General features: G+C 55.9%; 3 protein-coding genes and 1 long non-coding RNA gene across 4 annotated transcripts in view; 1 reads left to right on the top strand and 3 right to left on the bottom strand.

Annotated features, from left to right (window-relative positions):
• Window positions 1–797: 797 nt before the first annotated feature.
• Window positions 798–2,730, bottom strand: LOC141997493 (ribonuclease-like). The gene is made up of 2 exons (XM_074969870.1): window positions 2,578–2,730; window positions 798–1,984 (listed from the first exon to the last, which is right to left on the bottom strand). Exon 2 carries the CDS (start codon window positions 1,976–1,978, stop codon window positions 1,535–1,537), a length of 444 nt encoding a protein of 147 aa, XP_074825971.1. The 5' UTR covers window positions 1,979–1,984; window positions 2,578–2,730; the 3' UTR covers window positions 798–1,534.
• Window positions 2,731–6,827: 4,097 nt separating this feature from the next.
• On the bottom strand, window positions 6,828–8,166 carry LOC141997598 (ribonuclease pancreatic-like). The gene is made up of 2 exons (XM_074969990.1): window positions 8,114–8,166; window positions 6,828–7,295 (listed from the first exon to the last, which is right to left on the bottom strand). Exon 2 carries the CDS (start codon window positions 7,269–7,271, stop codon window positions 6,828–6,830), a length of 444 nt encoding a protein of 147 aa, XP_074826091.1. The 5' UTR covers window positions 7,272–7,295; window positions 8,114–8,166.
• A 5,439-nt stretch (window positions 8,167–13,605) lies between these two features.
• On the bottom strand, window positions 13,606–14,037 carry LOC141997494 (ribonuclease-like). The gene has a single exon (XM_074969871.1). It carries the CDS (start codon window positions 14,035–14,037, stop codon window positions 13,606–13,608), a length of 432 nt encoding a protein of 143 aa, XP_074825972.1.
• A 2,973-nt stretch (window positions 14,038–17,010) lies between these two features.
• Window positions 17,011–18,583, top strand: part of LOC141997065 (uncharacterized) — a 33,702-nt gene continuing 32,129 nt past the window's right edge. The window contains exons 1-2 of the long non-coding RNA XR_012641685.1: window positions 17,011–17,131; window positions 17,693–17,965. This is a non-coding gene — a long non-coding RNA (uncharacterized LOC141997065). The remainder of the gene's footprint in view (window positions 17,132–17,692; window positions 17,966–18,583) is intronic.

The raw sequence follows: 18,583 nt of genomic DNA on the forward strand, positions 1-18,583 counted from the left end.
GATACACCCGACAGGGGGACGGGGTGTGCAAACACAGCCACATAGTCAGCCCTCTTGTAGAACATAGGCCAGAGGACTTTCCCAAATAATTCGTAGAGCAGATCTTACACAAAAACATCCAGGCTTGATTTAATAATTGTCAGTAATGGAGAATCCACCACGACCCTTGCTGAATTGTTCCAATGATTAAATACACCTCCTTTGCCTCTGCATCACCATCTCAGAACTGCCCCTGGAACCCCTGGAGATTCGCAGTCTGTAGGGAAAACCCAAAGTTTGGCACTTGGACCCCCATCCCTGAAGAGAGTGGAACCTAAATCCACACTCCCCGCTGCTGCAAAGTCTCTTCGAATCCCCGCTGCTCAGCCCTTTCCCCTCCCAGACGCCAGTGGAATTCTCCACTGGCTCAACCAACCTGGCTCACCGTCCAGTTTTTTATCCCATGTGGAAGAATCTGGGTGCAACAGGGTGTGGGAGCATGTCCAGGACTGTGGGAGAGAACTGAGCTGGGAGTCCCAGTTCCCTGAGTCAATGAGTACCCCAAGGGCTTGCTCTCCACTGATTCCCGAGTAGACCAAATGGATCCTGCTGGTCTTGGCACAGACAATATTTCCCCACATGCCAGGAGATGATAGCAAAGAGCTGGCCCTGTAGCTTGGAGACTGGATTGCTAAACAAAGGGCTGTGGGTTGAAATCTCACTGCAGGATTTTCCCAAGGCATTTCATGCTGAGTGCTCTTGTTACACTTCCTGACTTCCCCTAGGACACACAGATCCCCACAAACATAGACCACAGCCCTTTCTAGCAAAGCGCTTTATTGGAGGAAGCAGCAAGAGACTGCAACTCAGGAAAAGAAATTGCAGGATTCAGATCGATACATCTCTCTGACTATTTATTAATTGTACTGGGTTAGTGCCTAGGAGACCTGGTCACTGACCATGGCCCAGGTGCTGAACAAGCACAGAACAAAAAAGATGCGCCCACCCCCGAACAACTGATATGATTTGAATGACAGTACCACTTAGAGACCTCAACTGAAACGGAGGCATGTTTGTGTTCTAGTTATTGTACAGACACAAGATGAGAGCCAATCCGTGCCACAAGTAGCTTCCATGCTAAAGAGACTTGATGGACAATGTATGGGGAAACTGAGGCACAGAGACTTCAAGTGATTTGTGCAGGGTCACAGAATTGGGTCAGAGGAAGAATAAAAAATAAGACTCAGGTATCCTGAGTCCCAGGTTTGTCCTTGAGCCACTGTACCAGCAGCACATAAAGGATGGGGAAGGGGCGGCTATACTGTATAATGAGCACTAGGGGGCAGCAGAGCGTCGGGGTGGGGAAGGGGCGGCTATAGTGTCTAGTGGGCAATGGGGCAGAAGAGGGTGCGGGTGGGGCAGGGATCTAAGAGATTTAGGCTGCTGAACTCCCAGTCACACCAGCAAGGGACCTGGCCCCGTTGGGTCCTAATTTCTTTAAGCTCAGATGAAATTGCCAACCTCACTGTCCCTCCCCCTTCTCGCCTCCTTGCCCCTAGAGCTGTGTTTTATAGTGCACGGGCAGCCCTCCCACGCATGCCACCCGGATCCGCTGGGTGCTGGTTCTCCCGCGGTAGTTGCACGGGGGTCTCTGAGCGCCCCCTGCCCGCCGGCAGGTGGTGAGCTCAAAGGGCGCGTTGCTGTCATAGTAATTCTCGGTGCTGGGGGTGCCCCCTGAGCTACAGACACCGTCCACCTCGGCAGGCCCCGCGTGGATGAAGGTGTTGGTGGGTTTGCAGGCATCAGCCGTCAGGTTCCTCCGCGGCATCAGGAGGTTGCAGTAGCGCCGGGCGTCCGGGGCGCTGGTCTTCGGGAAGTCCACGTGCTGCCGGTGGAATTTCTCGTGGCGCGTCTCCCTCCGGCCCAGAGCCAGCCAGGCGGGCAGCAAAACCAGCAGTAGCAGCAGCAGTAGTGCTGGGCGGGGTTCCTTCAGAGCCATGGCTGTCTGGGGGGGGAAGCATGGGCAGATGTGGAGGTCTAGTGGATGAGAGCAGGGCGGGCTGGGAGCCAGGACTCCTGGGTTCTCTCCCCAGCTCTGCGAGGGGAGTGGGGGCTGGTGGGTTAGATCGGGGGGACTCCGGGGTTGTATGCCTGCCTTGGGGAGGGGAGTGGAGGGGAGGAGAGGGGTCTACTGGTTAGAGCAGGGGGAGCTGGGAGCCAGGACTCCTGGGTTCTCTCCCTAGCTTTGGGAAGGGAGTGAGTTATAGTCAGATTGCAGGGCAAGGCGGGGAGTTAGGAGCCCTGGATCTGGGGCGACTGCTCTCTTTCACCCCTAGTTTCCTCAGGTGTACAATGGAGCTAAACCCATTGACCCCAGCTGGGGATCTGCCCCCACCAATTTTAAACTTCAACTCATGGAGCTGTTTCTTCTCCACACAGTGAATATTACGTGACAGGCCTTTTGGATCCGTGTTTCACTCTTTAGACCTGTTCTATATTACTCTATTTAGCACATTTCCTACAGATCTACAATACGAGGCTCCCTGAGCCTTCTTGCCTAAATACACTGGTCAGCTTAGGCCCCGATCTTCAACTCACCCCAGTCCTGATGCCTCGGTTTCCCTTGGAGTATGGATCCAGCCGCTTGCAAAGTGTCTGAGGCTCCGTACTTTCTGAGTGGGTGTTATATACCGAGCCCGGCTGGAGAGAAAGACACTGCGGGGGCAGCTGCACTCAGAGAAATATCCTCCTGGCCAGCGTTGCACAATCCGTGACCCTGGGAAACACTGAGGCACCAGCCCAGGGGGAAGCTGAATAAACAATGCTGCTAATGAGGGTCAAATTCTTCTCTCTGTTACACGGGAATCTGGCTTTGGCGCTGTGTAACGGTCTCCTACTGCAGCCACCTCTGGGGTGGAGCCTGGAAAATGGGGAACAGCTGCCCAGGTCAGGGCTGGAGGTGAAGATATCCTCTTGACAACATGGCAGGAATTTGGGGAGGGGTAATGTTCTGCCCTGAGCTGGGAGCTAGCCAGGACACTGGGCTTTGCCTAGGGGATATGGGAACCCCAATCTCATTCATTTTAATAGGAATTGGGGGTCCAAATCCCTGTAGCAGCTTTGGAAATAGCCTGAATCACCGTTCTGCAGTTTCCCCACTGGCCAAATCCCATGGCTAGGACACTCTCAGCTTGAATAGCCACAAACAGAGACGAAGGCCTACCGGAAATGCAGCATAGCACCTCTCCGGGGCATTGGGGTCAGTGCTGATTGTGCAGGGAGAGCACCCCCTACTGAGTCACTCACACCATACAGTCCAATATTTGGTTGTCCCATCACGACACCGATCCAGACTGCTCCTGGCCTGTTGTAAAAACCAACTCAGCAGAGGAGAGGTCATCAGCCCGCTCTGAACCCCTGGGAAAAGTTCACAGGGAAGAAATGTTTGGAAATGTTGCTATTTGCGAGGCCCTCTGGCAACGTGGGCTCGTCCCCCGGCCAAGTGAGGCCCCACGGGGAAATCAGTGTTCTGAGAAAGCAGAGATAATTAATTCCAAACTTCCCAGAGCTGGGACTTGCTTTCTGCGGAGAATCCTGGGAAACGGAAGGAACACAGTCCAGCCGCCAGTGGGGCGATTAATGGTGGGGTCATAGCAGGACTCTGAGTCCCTCCTAAGACACTGGATCTGGCGGGGTTGGTCTGTGTGGGGGGTGTGGGTCCCACTTGGGAGGTGAAGGGATCCGGGGTGGGCCGGCCCGGTGACACAGAACAGCTGTGCCTAGAGAATGGAGGGGGACAACGGGCCTCCAGCAGCTGAGACATAGCTGGCCATGCGGCAGAGCTGTGTCCAACTGGGGCTTTGTCTGGTTGCTTATAACAGGGCTACCCATTCCCCTGAGTCCCTGAGCCAGTCACGGGCAGAGGATTGGCGAAGGGGGGAGTGGGTACCAGAGGGAAGGGCAGGGGTTCACTCCAGTGCCATGAGGCTGTATTGTCACAGTGAGGTGCTGTGTAGTTAATGCTGCTCAGGGGTCTGTCTGAGATGGGTACGGGCCCCAAGGGAGGGATCAGGGCAGTACCAGGGTGGCAGGACAGCTCCTGAAAAAAAGGGCCAGGCCGGTGGTCCAGAGTGTCCTGGCACCGCATGAGCGCTGGTAGGGATACATGCTGTGTATGGGGGCTCTAATCAGTAGGGGGCAGTCTCCTCAGGCAGTCAGTGCTGACCCCCATGCCCCAGCATGGTATTAGTGGGTGCTGTGCTGCAGGGAGCGGGGAGGGGGATCATTAGGAGGCGCTCTCCCCTGGCGGTCAGTCCTGGCCCCAATGCCCCAGTGCAGTGTTAGGGGGCACTGTGCTGCAGGGATTAGGGCAGGGGGCTCAGTAGGGGGTGCTGTCCCCTGGCAGCCAGTGCTGACCCCAGTGCCCCAGTGCAGTGTTAGGGGCCTGTGCTGCAGGGAGGGGGCAGGGGGGATCAGTGGGGGGTGCTGTCCCCTGGCAGTCAGATCTGGCCCCAGTGCCCCAGCATGGCACTAGGGGGAGCTGTGCTGCAGGGAGGGGGCAGGGGGGATCAGTAGGGGGTGCTGTCCCCTGGCAGTCAGATCTGGCCCCAGTGCCCCAGCATGGCACTAGGGGGAGCTGTGCTGCAGGGAGGGGGCAGGGGGGATCAGTGGGGGGTGCTGTCCCCTGGCAGTCACTGCTGGCCCCAGTGCCCCAGCATGGCACTAGGGGGCGCTTGTGCTACAGGCAGTGGGGCAGGGCCTCAGTAGGGAGCGTTCTCCTGTGGCAGTCAGTGCTGGCCCCAATGCACTAGGGGGCGCTATGCTGCAGGGAGCGGGGTTGGGGGCTCAGTAGGGGGAGCTCCCCACTCACATTCACTGCTGGCATTACTGACCAGGTCCACTTGCCATCCCCCTCCACTCTAACCAGGTGGCATATCCCTCCGTGGCACATGTCAACTCCCAGGGGTGGGCACAATCCCCCCCCGGTGCCTTATATAATTCCTCATCCTTTGTCTCCCACTTCGCTGTGACTTGGCTATAGCGGGCGGGTTCTCCTCTGCCTGGCTCCTTGGGCTGGGGTACCAGCCACATGGGTGTCCGCGATGCAGAATTGCTTTAGGGTGTGATGGCACCCAGCGTGGGGGGTGCTGTGGGGGCAGTGGGTGCAGAAGGGGAGTCGCAGAAGCAGGAGGGGATGAAATGGGGGGAATGTGGCAGAGAACCACAGGAGAAGGGCTTGGGGGGTGGGTGAGGGACTCCAGGGTGGGGGGAACTGAGTCTGGTGTCTCAGCAACTTGGTATCTTCAATGAAATCCGTGAAATCTCCAAGAGTTTCCTCTGCCCATGGCCCAGAGTCGAGTGCACATGGTGGGGCAGCGCCCGGCAGGGGAGGGGTGAATGACCCTAGGAGCCCTGGCTCTGTGCTCAGGGGTTAACACCCAGGGCTGCTAAACCAGGGGTTGGAAATTCAACTCTCCAAGGAGCCCTGTGTCGCCCTTCAGTGAATCTGTCTAGTCCATGTTGCCCTCCACCCAGAACTGGCAACAATCCCAGCCATGCCCCTGCCCTTGGCACCATGCTTTGCAGATACAGAGCATGTGACATTGCAGATCACGCTTCCAGGGTCTCCCTCTGTAAGTGGCCTCCCCACTGGGAGAGGGAAATATAGGCTGAGCTGGGGTGGGGGGGAAATAGCTCCCCAGCCTTCAAAGGGCGATCTCAAGCCAATCCCCTGCTGTGGGGCTGGATTGTAGCTGGTGTCCCCTGAGCCAGCCAGTGCCCCCTGATCTGGGGCTGGATTGGAGCCAGCGCCCCCTAGAAGGGAAAGACCCTGTGTCCCATTCCCTGTCAGCCAGTCCCCTGGCCTGATCAGAGGTTGGGCCCCCTAGATAACCCCACGACAATCCAGCCGTGCTCTCTGAAGGTCATTGGGGCAGCTGTTCACCCCGTGCCAAGTGCCCCGCAAACATGCGCCCGGCCGTTCTGCGTTGGCAGCATTGTATTGCTGGTGGCAGCCAGAGAATCAAACTCCCCAACAGCATCACCCCATCCCACCGCAGAAATAACCTCCCCTTCTGCTTTCCCCTTCAGCTCAGGTCACAGCCTCATCTTATACCCACATGAGAGACGTCAGAGCCAGGGACGAGACCCCAAGCGCCTCCCAGTTCTACCCTAGCTCCGGCCTAGCAAATCTCATTGCCTGGGGAGCTCCGGGGGGAAGGGGGGATGACGGAACAGGCGTTAACCTCTCCCACAGTGCCCTCAGACCCCCCCATTTCTACCCGGACCAGCAGCCCCCTTCCCATCTTAGTCCTGTGGTGTCTGGCCACACAAGGCTCAGCTGATTTCCACATCCCCCAGTGACAGGGCCAGATCCAGTCATGCAAATCCAAGGGGCTTGTGGGAATTTTGATCAGATTTGGGGGGCTAAAACTGGCCCCTCAATGAAATGGGTCTGAGGTTTCAGAGCTGCTCGGCCTCTTCCACTCCTGGTGGGTTCGGGGCAGCTCCAGCCCAAGTCCAGGCCAGTTGTGTTTGGATCCTGCCCAGTGAGGTGGGTCCTGGGCTCAGACTGAGGGTCTCTGTGCCAGCTGAGGGGGCTGGCACCCGGATCTTCATTTGTGTAGATGGAGACAGGGCACCCAGCGTGGGAAATCCCCCCCGCAGACCCCAAGCTGCTGACCTGTGGGATAAGGGGAGGCGCTGAATGTCCCTGTGGAGACCCATGGCGGGCGTTGCCCAGGAGGGGCAGGTAAGGGCAGGTATGGGGACAGGGAGCCCCCAGCAACAGAGGGCTGCTCAGGATCAAAGCGGGGGCGGAGGGAAGAAGGGGGATCCCTGCTCCCCGCTCATGGCAGGTATGTTGGCTGTAAGTGCACAGGCAGCCCCTTGGCACAGGCCACGCGGATCTTGGTGTTGCCAATTGCAGCCCTGTATCTACAGTGCCCCGGACGGGAGCGGGGCAGCGCCCGGCACGTGGTGACGTTGAAGGACTCCAGGCTGTCGTAGAGGTTGAGTCTAACGTGTGTCCCTCCACGGGCACAGATGGCCTGGAGCTGGCCAGCGGGGGCGTGGATGAAGGTGTTGCGGCGCTTGCAGAAGACGCGGGTCAGGCCCCGGCTCTGCATCATGCGATTGCAGTAGAGCCGGTCGTTGGCAGCCCTGGTCTTGGGGCTGTCGAAGTGTCGGGTCACGAACTGCTGGTAGCTGGCACCTTCGCTGAGCTGGGCCAGGCTGGCGGCCAGCAGGACCAGGGTCAGGAAGAGCAAGGGGCGGGGTCCCTTCAGGGCCATGGCCGTGTCTGTCACTGGATCGACCTGCAGTAGGTAGTGGAGGGAGATGGATGGAGACAGCGCTGGGTGGGGATCTGCCTCCTCCATGGAACCACCTGGGCCGAAACCTCACCCCCTGCCAGTCCATTCTACGCTTAAAGCCTCATTAACCTGACCAAGATCAGGGCCCACATTGTGCCAAGCACTGCACATATCCAGAGAGAAACTCTTACAGTCTAAATGGGCAAAGCACACCGAGAAAGGGTTGTTCTTCCCATGTTACAGATGGGGAAACCGAGGCACAGAATGGTTAAGGCTCAGCTTTTCAGCTCTCATTTGGTGACTTGGGTCCCAGGGGTGTACATGAGGGTTTGGCCTCAAGGCTCCTTTAAGGGGTTTGAAAATCCCATCCTAAGACACAGAGAATGAAACCCAGGTCCCCTAAACCCCAGTGGGGAGCCTTGGCCACAACCCCAGCCTGCCACTAACTCTCTGCTTTACCTGTTTGTCCACAGTGCATCCTTCGTCCGCACTCCCAGCTCTCCCACTTCTGCGACCCTAGATCCTGCTCCTCTCCCAGAGTGGGAGAGAGAACCCAGGAGTCCTGGCTCCCAGCCTCCAACTTCTAACCACTAGACCCCACTGCCCCAGGAGAGATTCCCAGGAGTGCTGACTCTGGATCTCACCTCCTCGTTCTTTTACCGTCTTGCCAAGATTGTGATCTCAGCTGCCTGGGGGTCAATCCAGAGTCACCCCTGAGTACAGTGGGATCAAGGCCGGATTCTGCGCCCAGCCCCTCTGGGGTCAATCCGCAGTGACCCTCCCTCTGCATTTCCCCCCGGCTGGGTCTGTTCTCAGCTCACCCAATTCCTGGGGCTCCCGTCAGAGATGGATCCAGCTGCCAGCAGAGCTGAGAGTCTCTGAGTCTCCTTCCCCTTCGGGTGTCATTATATAGAGCACGGCCAGGCAGCTGTGGGTGGGATGGGGCAGCTCCTCCCACCCAGGGCCCCAGAGATTCTGGGTGTGGCAGGGAGTTAGGGGAGAAGTGGGCACAGGGCAGGGTCCTGAGACACTGTGAACCCCACAGCCACAGTGCCTGGTGCATCTCCCCCTGTTATCCTCAGCCCAACTCTATCCCCAAGCTGTGGAGAGAACTCAGGAGTCCTGACTCCCAAACCCCTGTTCTAACCCACTAGCCGCCACTCCCCTCCCCGAGCCAAGTTAGAACCCAGGATTCCTGGCTCCCAGCCTCTCTAACCACACAGTCCTGGTGTCCTATTACAGGTTTTGCCTCTTATTGGGTGCCCTGGATACCCCATAACCACAACTCCCAGACCTGGCCAGTCCCTGGGAGCTGCAGAGCCGGCACTTGGGTGTCCTGGATACCCCCTAACCAAAACCCCCAGCCCTGGCCAGGTCCCTGGGTAGGGTTGCCAACTTTCTAATTGCACAAAACCGAACACCCTGCCCCACCCCCTGCCCCAGCACTTCCCTGAGGCCCTGCCCGCCTTCTACAAGGCCCCACCCCCGACTCGTACCTTTCCCCCCTCCCTCCATTGCTGACTCTCCCCCACCCTCACTCACTTTCACCAGGCTGGGGCAGGGGGTTGGGGTACAGGGGGAGCATGAGGGCTCTGGCTGTGGGTGTGGACTCTGGGTGGGGCCAGAAATGAAGGGTTCAGGGTGTGGGAAAGGGCTCCAGGCTGGGTCAGGGGGTTGGGATGCGGGGGGGGGGGGGTGATGGCTCTGGCTGAGGGTGCTGGCTCTGGGGTGGGGCTGGAGATGAGGGACTTTGGGTGCAGGACCGGGGTCCGGGCTGGGGCAGGGGGTTGGCATGCAGGGGGGGTGAGGGCTCCAGCTGGGGGTGAGGGCTCTGGGGTGGAGCCGGGGTTGGGGAGTGGAGGGTCCAGGGTGTAGGCTCTGGGAGGGAGTTTGAGTACAGGTGGGGACTCTGGGCAGGGGGATGGGGTACGGGGTCCCGGCGGCACTTACCACAGCTCCCAGGAAGCAGCCACCAGGTCTCTGTGGCCCCTAGGCGCAGGGAGGCTCCGTCCATGCGCTGTCCTCACACCTGCAGGCGCTGCCCCCGCAGCTCCCCTGGTCAAGGTTCCTGGCCAATGGGAGCTGCAGAGCTGGCACTCGGGGTGGGGGCAGCGTGCGGAGCCTCCCTGCACCTAGGGGCTGCAGGGACCTGGCGGCTGCTTCCTGGAACCATGTGGAGCCAGGGCATGCAGGGAGCCTGGCACCCGCCTTAGGCCCGGGCCCCTGCTGTGCCACTGACCGCACTTTTAACGGCCCAGTCCGCCAGGGTCCCTTTTCGACCTGGTGTTCCAGTTGAAAACAGGACGCCTGGCAATCCTAGCCCTGGGCATCGCAAGGGGCAGCGACCCAGCCAGGGGAGGGACAGGCCTGGCTGCTGGAAATGCCCGTGCCCAGCAGAGCCAGTGGGAGCCGGGGCCTGGCTCCCCCAGTGCCACCTGAGCCCCAGGGCCTGGGGGAAGGGTGAGGGCATGTAGAGGGGGGGACTGGCTGCCAGCACCAGCCTGGCCTTGGGGCTTGGAGTCGTCTGTCCTGGATCTGGGTCCTGCCCACTGCTGGTGAGGGCTGGGAGCCAGGACTCCTGGAGTCTATCCCAGCTCTGGGTGGGCAGTGGGGTCTCGTGTGTGTTTGGTAGGTTATGAGACAATGTCCCTTTGGGGTCACCTGCTCATTGCCCTCTGTGCTGGCACAGCGGCTGCCAGCCCTGCTACAGCGAAGGTTAAGACCAGCTCCTCGTTCAAACCTCAGCTCTCCTAAGTGCTCTAAAATCCACACAGGTACTTGGGTTGCCAAGAAATTTGGTGTGGGCCCCTGGGGACGGGGGGAAGCTGGGGTGACTGACCCAAACTTAGGGTCATTTGAGGAAGGGGTTCCTCATCCCTGAACAAAACAGCCTGGCTTAAAGTGCCTGGATTGCCCAACTTGGTGCGGAGCTGGGTCTCAAACCCAGGCCATGACCATCACCCTAGGGTCTCGGGGCCCCCCACCCCACACAGGGAAGGCCGCACACTAGCCCTTTGTGGGGACAAAACTGAGAATGGTACGAGACAGAGAGTTTGGCTCTCATGACAGGCAACGAACACACCTAACGCTCATGCCCCAGACGGATCACACGGAACGTGCAGAGAGGGCTGAGCTAGCCAGCCCTGCCATGTGCTGGCTGGGCCCAGGAGCAGGCTGGGCTGGCCTGGGCTGGGCTGGCTGGGCCCAGGGGGATCAGGGCCCAGGAGGGATCTGTCTCCACTGGCACCAGCTATGGGGGTCCTGCCAGGCCCCTCTGTGCCAGATCCTGTCCCATTCACCCTGCAGTGTCTCACGGTGCTCATGGGCTCGGGGCTTTGACACCCCCCAGTCCCCGGGCCAGCCCAGATCTGGCCCAACAGGGATGTCCATGACCCTGTCAGCCTGGACCGGCCCCCTCCCAATCTGCACTGCCCAGCCCCGCTGGCATGCTGGGTGTCGATTGGTGGTTTGGCCGTTGCTGGATCCCTCCCTGTGGTCTGGGGCAGGCTGCTCTCCCCGGGACTGGGGGGAGGGGGGCAAAACCCTGCACGTACAGAGGAAGTTTCAAAACCTGGGATGGGGCAACGGGCTAACGGGTGGTGACTCCATAGGCCGGTGGGATGTGCCAACGGCTGCTCGTTCCCCGCTGTTAACGGCAGAGCCCTGCTCCCACGTGGAGTGTCGTTGTGGTGTCGGGCAGAGGAGGGAATGATGCCAGGTTAACAATGTGATGCAGTGGCAGGAAAGGCTGGTGTCCTCCTGGGGTGGATTACCAGAAGTGTCATATGCAAGACACGGGAAGGAATTTTCCTGCTCTACTCGGAATTAGTGAGGTCCCACTTGGGGTCCTGGGCCCAGTTCTGGGCACCAAACTTTAGGAAAGGTGTGGACAAACTGGAGAGAGTTCAGAGGAGAGCAACACAAATGATCAAAGGGTTAGAAAACCTGACCTGTGAGGAAAGGTTAAAAACTGGGCAGGTTTAGTCTTGAGAAAAGAAGACTGAGGGGGAGCTGAGAACAGCTTTCAAATCTGTGCAGGGCTGTTCTGGAGGGGACAGAGATCCATCATTCTCTGCGTCCAGTGGGGACGGGACAAGAAGTAATGGCCTGAGTCTGAAGCCAGGGAGATGTAGGTTGGATATTAGGAAAAAGTTTCTAATGCTCAGAGTGGTGAAGCTCTGGACCAAGCTCCCAAGGGGGGCAGGGGGTTGGTATCATTGGATAACCCCCTGTCAGGGCTGGTCTAGGGTTACTTGGTCCTATCTCCGCACAGGGGTCTGGGCTTGATGGTCTCTCAAGGTCACTTCCAGCCCCACATTTCTGTGCTTCTATGGCTGCTCTGCTTGCTCTGCTGTTCGGGGGAGCTGCAGGGCAGTGGGTGAAGGGGGCAGGGGTAGGAGATGCCAGCTGTGCCTCCGTGCTGTAAACCCCTTGGGGACAGAGCCTTGTAGATGGTCATGAGTCCCAAGGAAACGTCGAGCCCCATACAGATTTGGGCTGCAACCAGATGAGCCATTCACTGGAAAACCTCAGATGAAACCTCTTTGCTCCCGGATCCCCCTTCCTGACACACACCCACAGCTAGCCAGACCCTGCAGAGCTGGGCCCAGACTGTACCTGGTGCTCCGGAAATAAACATTTCCTGTGCCCCATTCCCCAGCGGCCACTGAGCAGCCCAATCTGGGGCCACCCTGGAGCCCGTAACCCATGGGGAGTGGTGCCCCCTTGTGGGGAATGGCCCTGTACTGCATTCCCCGTCCCATTCCCTCACCTGCATCTGGGCTGGAGCCAGATTCCCCTAAAGAGAAGAGGCCCTGGAATCCAGTCCCCAAACCCCTGAGTGAGCCAGGACCCCTGATCTGGGATTTCATCATGGTCACTGCACCGCAATGAGTCATATCTGCTCCTTCACTCATCCCTTTAAATAACTTAGCCAAGTTCCCAAAATAGCCCGAGGGTTTGAGATCTCCACATGCAGTGACTCTGCCCCAGCCCCCCAAACACACCGACTGGTTCTGCATTGGCAGGAAAGTGTTTTACTGCAAGAAGCAGCAAGGAAACAAAACTCAGGGAGAGCTTCCAGGGCCCCGCCTGGGACAATCTCCTCCCCACAACCTGCCCCCGATACTTAGTAGATGCGGAATGGGAAGGGGGTGGCTGTACTGTATAATGGGCTCTAGGGGGCAGCAGAGGGTGGGGGTGGGGAAGGAGCGGCTATACTGTATAATGGGCACTGGGGCAGCAGAGGGTGGGGGTGTGGAAGGGGCGGCTATACTGTATCATGGGCACTGGGGCAGCAGAGGGTGGGGGTGTGGAAGGGGCGGCTATACTGTATCATGGGCACTAGGGGCAGCAGAGGGCGGGGGTGGGAAGGGGTGGCTATACTGTATCATGGGCACTAGGGGGCAGCAGAGGGCGGGGGTGGGGAAGGGGCGGCTATACTGTATCATGGGCACTAGGGGCAGCAGAGGGCGGGGGTGGGGAAGGGGTGGCTATACTGTATAATGGGCACTAGGGGGCAGCAGAGGGCGGGGGAGGGGGAAGGGGCGGCTATACTGTATCATGGGCACTAGGGGCAGCAGAGGGCGGGGGAGGGGGAAGGGGTGGCTATACTGTATAATGGGCACTAGGGGGCAGCAGAGGGTGGGGGTGGGGAAGGGGCGGCTATACTGTATCATGGGCACTAGGGGCAGCAGAGGGCGGGGGAGGGGGAAGGGGCGGCTATACTGTATAATGGGCACTAGGGGCAGCAGAGGGCGGGGGAGGGGGAAGGGGTGGCTATACTGTATCATGGGCACTAGGGGCAGCAGAGGGCGGGGGAGGGGGAAGGGGTGGCTATACTGTATCATGGGCACTAGGGGCAGCAGAGGGCGGGGGAGGGGGAAGGGGTGGCTATACTGTATCATGGGCACTAGGGGCAGCAGAGGGCGGGGGAGGGGGAAGGGGTGGCTATACTGTATCATGGGCACTAGGGGGAAGCAGAGGGTGGGGGTGGGGAAGGGGTGGCTATACTGTATCATGGGCACTAGGGGCAGCAGAGGGCGGGGGAGGGGGAAGGGGTGGCTATACTGTATAATGGGCACTAGGGGGCAGCAGAGGGCGGGGGAGGGGGAAGGGGTGGCTATACTGTATCATGGGCACTAGGGGCAGCAGAGGGCGGGGGAGGGGGAAGGGGCGGCTATACTGTATCATGGGCACTAGGGGCAGCAGAGGGTGGGGGAGGGGGAAGGGGCGGCTATACTGTATCATGGGCACTGAGGCATCAGTGGAACAGGGTCTGGGGGGACTGACAGTGCTGTGCAATGGGCCCAAGCTATATCGCTCTGTCGTAGTGCACAGGGAGCCCCCCATCACAGGCGATGCGGATGCGTTGGGTGCTGGTGCCCCCGTTGTAGTTGCAGGGCGGTCTCTGTGATCCCCCCTGCAGCCGGCAGGTGGTGAGGGCGAAGGAGGCTGTGCTGTCTCGCAGGTTCCCTCCCGCCGGGGCCCCCCCAGGGCCGCAGATGGTGGTGATGCTGGCGGCGCTGGCGTGGACGAAGGTGTTGGTGAACTTGCAGACTGGCGAGGTCATGCCCCTGCGCTGCATCATCTGGTTGCAGTAGGTCCTGGCGTCCGGGGCGGCAGGCCTTGGGTAATCGACGTGCTGCCTCAAGAACTTCTCGTAGCGCGTCTCCCCCCTGGCCAGAGCCAGGCACGTGGCCAGCAAGACCAGCAGCAGTGTTGGGTGGGGTCCCCTCTGGGCCATGATACCTCTGCTGCTGGCTCGCCCTGCAGCGGGGAGGAAATGGAGGAATGGACAAGGGGGAGGGGACCTGTTTGCACCATGTGACCTGCACCCACTCATCCCCTGCACAGCAATGGGGCATATATGTGGCGAACAGCAGAGAGGCTTGTTAGGGGGCCTTTTGAAGCCATCCCCCACCCATGTCATGAGGTTTTCTGTTCATTAAAACACAGCAATGCTAGCAACAAGACAAACACCACAGACGAACAACACAAAACATAGATCCATGGTATTCTGAGTTATGCTTCTGCTGGCGCCAGCTTGCTTGTAGAGTGTCTGAAAAACAAAAGAAACAATTTCCACCCCCCTGGTGGGGACAGATTATTGCTTAATAATAATACCACTTTCTTTTACAAATTTCCTTGCTAATTGCAGGAAAAACAGAAGAATTACCTCCAGGCTGTCCTTATTTTGTTCTATAGTCAGGCTAGTGAATTACCTCACTCACTGGTCATTTATGAAATTTATGAGATGGTGTACCTCAGTTTCCCCTCTTGTGCAACTGACCATGTTTGCAATAGTTTCTCTGCTGTACCAAGCTTTAAGTTTATTCTCAGGTAATAGCTGAGAGACAGCTTCAGATTTTAGCACTGTACACACACACACACACACACACACACACACACACACACACACACACACACACACACACACACACACACACACACACACACACACACACACCCTTAAGTTTAACCTGTCCCCCTTATTTTCAGGCTTGACTTGTTTTTTTCACCTCCCTTTCCTGGAGGGCCTTAATCTGAGTCTTCTAGTAGCTTGTTTGCTGACCGGATGTATTCATTATTTGCAGCTCCTTTGTACCCATCAGCTAGGTAATTTGCATTTACACACAGAGGCTTACTAGCTTGCTTCTGGATCCAAAGCTGTTAGCAGTTTAGAGAGTGTCTTAAAAGGGAAACATTTCACTTCCACTAGAGTTCTGATTACTTTCCACTTTCATCTCCTGCTCCAAAACACACAGATCTGAAAAAGAAAGCACAACCTATTGTGGCTCCTTTTGGAGCCCTATTAGGATTTTAATGAAGTACCATGTTTTATTTGCATTTCTTTTACCCTTTCTCCAATATACACCGCACACGTCCTGGGAAAATGCAGATTCCTTCCATATAGTTTAACCTCCATAACATCATATTAGCCAAATTAATTTTACACAAGGTGTAACTGCCTCTCCCATGCCCACAGAGTTTTCATGCACACCCACCAAAGCAACAATCTGATCCCCCAGAGCCACCCCAAGGCTCAGTGCTCCCATCGTTCCTCCCCTTTTCCTTTTCTTTTACCACACAAAATTCTCTTTTGCCTAACATTTCTTGCACTGTGATTACTTTTTTACACAACTGTACCCCGATTACCCTGCCATCTTGTACAACTAGACACAACCAGGAGCAGCCAAGTTAACTTCCAATAGAAACCCCTTACATCCTTTAGTGATTTTGATTACATTACCCAATAGTCAAATAATTTTGATCAGATTTTCTCTCCACCTGCTGCCTGCAGCAGTTCCTTATAGACCATTTCTGTGGGAAAAGGGCCCATTTTCCCTCAGAATAGCTGTAAACGCTTCTGGGGATAGAAGCATAGTGGTGGTAGTAGCCACTTGACCTGACCCCCTTGGGTAATTTAATTACCAAGCTTCCATCCAATGTGACTGCACAGAGTTGCACATACAGTTACATTTATATAACTGGGTTTTATCATTAAACAAAAACTTCCTTCTGGACATCTCACATAAGTATCCAAAGTACCCTCCATTAAAACTTCAGAAAAACAAAAGAGTGTGGAAAGGCAGGTTGCACTTTGAAACTTTTTTTTCTTTCTCTCCACTCCCCCAGGACCAAGTCCCAGCTCCAGTCTCTAAAGGTCGTCTGTTAACTCTGTTTTTGACTATAAACCCTTTTGTGCCAAATCATTTTTCACTACCCCTAACTAATTTACAACCCTTCAGCAGCCCTTGCTGAAGCAGCACCAAACTTGAAAGATTACTGACAGCTTTCCATAATGCTGCCCTTACTTCAAACCTCTCACAAGCGGACTGAAGTGCCGCCTGTTCCTGGAAGGCATTTAGTCCCCATGGGCAGGGACCTTCTTCCACTACCCATATACCAAGGAGGGTGGGCTCCTCAGCCACCCCCCATCCCTCTGGGTCCCCTAACACTTCCTCCATTTCCTTTTTAATCTCATCCCAGGTTGACCCCTGCACCTGGTATGGGTCCTGATTCTTCCTTATTCATTTATCCAAAAAATCCTTTACCCTGGCTTGCCAGAACCCGCAACTACCATCACGAGAGTTCACAATACCCCCTCCAAGCAGCTGCACGGACTGTTGGGGAGGGGGACTTACAGGCTGCCACTCACCTATCCAATGCAATGCATCCGAGTCAGTCACGGGACCAAGATGTTAGGGGGCTTATTCCTTCACCCACTCACTTCCCTGGTCCTTCTCGCATGAACAGAGAGCAACAATACCCGAAGTCCAAAGGTGCAAACAATTCAATGTTTATTGGGGTGAACTTCCAGCAAGCATGATTCCAGTTTCCTTCCTTAGTATCCTCCTTCCCAGCTCTGACACCACAGAGCCTTACACCTGTGTCCCTGTTCCCATTCCTGCCCTTAGCCAAACATTATTCCAATTTCCTTACTTCCATTCCCTGTTCCCATTTCCCCCTTTAGCAAAACATGGTTCCAATTTCCTTATCCCCATTCCCATTCCCATCTCTTCCCCCCCGCCCCCCCCCCACACACTCACTTCCTCATTGACTACAGATTATATAGTAAAACTTGAGTTCTGCTTAGCTATATCTTAACCAATCATTTTACTGAAATTTAACTAACCAATCCTAACATATTGTAACATGATTATGTAACCAATTATATCCCACCACCTTAATTAGTTTACACCCAGCAAAATTAATTATACAGCAGACAGGAACAATCACAGAACCAGACAGAGATTATACAGACAAACAATAGCAAAGTGGGAACTATAATGACAAAACAATACAGAAGTGAGGATTTCGTATCCCAGTATTGATAAGTAAGTTCTTGCCAGACAGGATGCTGTTTCCTTTTACATTTTCTAGGCACTTCCCTTTCTCTGGAGGTGATAGGAATTATCAGGACAGGATAGTATTCCTAACAGCCCAATAGCACCTTCTTTCAATGTGACTAGTTTGGAATGTGAGGATGTGACCGGTCACTTCCTAGCTTATGGCTGCCTCTGCTGCTTAGCCAAAGGCCTTAGCCTAAGAACAGGACCTCAGACTGTCACAGTAAGAGAAGGCCCTTACACTGGCAGACAGTGATTTTGATTCTCTTTTGTACCTCTATAACTAGCCAAGTGATAAGAATACACCTAAATTCTTAGAGTATAGGCCTTTACAGACAGGCCTGAATATCTATATCCTAACAAGGCTAACAGAGGGAGTTTTCCTGGGAGTTGTCCCGGGGAGTGCCCACAGAGGCTTACGTATTGCCGGCTTTCCTGAGTAGTTACTACAACTCCTGAGGAAGCTCGTAGAAGGAAGGTAATATGGATGGGGAACGTTCAGCTGTTGTGACCTGCACTGGATGTGCCATGTTTGTCTTTCTTCCACAGGACAGAAGCGACTTTATCTGTACAAAGTGCAAGCTGGTCTCCATATTGGAAGTGAAGGTTCAAGGTCTGGAGAAACAAGTGTCGACCCTGTGTTGCAAAAGAGAAACTGAAGATTTCCTGGACGGACGTCAGGATATGCTTCTACGGGCACAATGTTCTGAAGATTCAGAGCAGGCTGCACAGCGGGGACAGGAGGACGGTGAAGAAATTTGGCAGCATGTGACCTCCAGAAGAAGAAAGGGGAATGTCCATGTACCAGCAGCGCAGATACAGGTAAACAACCATTTTCATGTTCTCTCTACAGGTACTAATGCGGAGAGTGGACTAGATGATACATCTGAGGGAAGGGAACAGAAGGAGACTCTGCCGGTTGGAAGGCATTCACCAAGGACAAGTCATGCCTGACTAATCTAATTGCCTTCTAGGATGAGATAACTGGCTCTGTGGATGAGGGGAAAGCAGTGGACGTGTTGTTCCTTGACTTTAGCAAAGCTTTTGACACTGTCTCCCACAGTATTCTTCCCAGTAAGTTAAAGAAGTATGGGTTGGATGAATGTACTATAAGGTGGATAGACAGTTGGCTAGATTGTCGGGCTCAACGGGTAGTGATCAATGGCTCCATGTCTAGTTGGCAGCCGGTATCAAGTGGAGTGCCCCAAGGGTCGGTCCTGGGGCTGGTTTTGTTCAATATCTTCATTAATGATCTGGAGGATGGTGTGGATTGCGCCCTCAGCAAGTTTGCAGATGACACTAAACTGGGAGGAGAGGTAGATACGCTGGAGGGTAGGGGTAGGATACAGAGGGCCCTAGACAAATTAGAGGAATGGGCCAAAAGGAATCTGATGAGGTTCAACAAGGAGAAGTGCAGAGTCCTGTACTTAGGACGGAAGA

Source organism: Natator depressus, chromosome 13 (assembly GCF_965152275.1).
Source record: "Natator depressus isolate rNatDep1 chromosome 13, rNatDep2.hap1, whole genome shotgun sequence".
Classification (NCBI taxonomy): Eukaryota; Metazoa; Chordata; order Testudines; family Cheloniidae; genus Natator; species Natator depressus.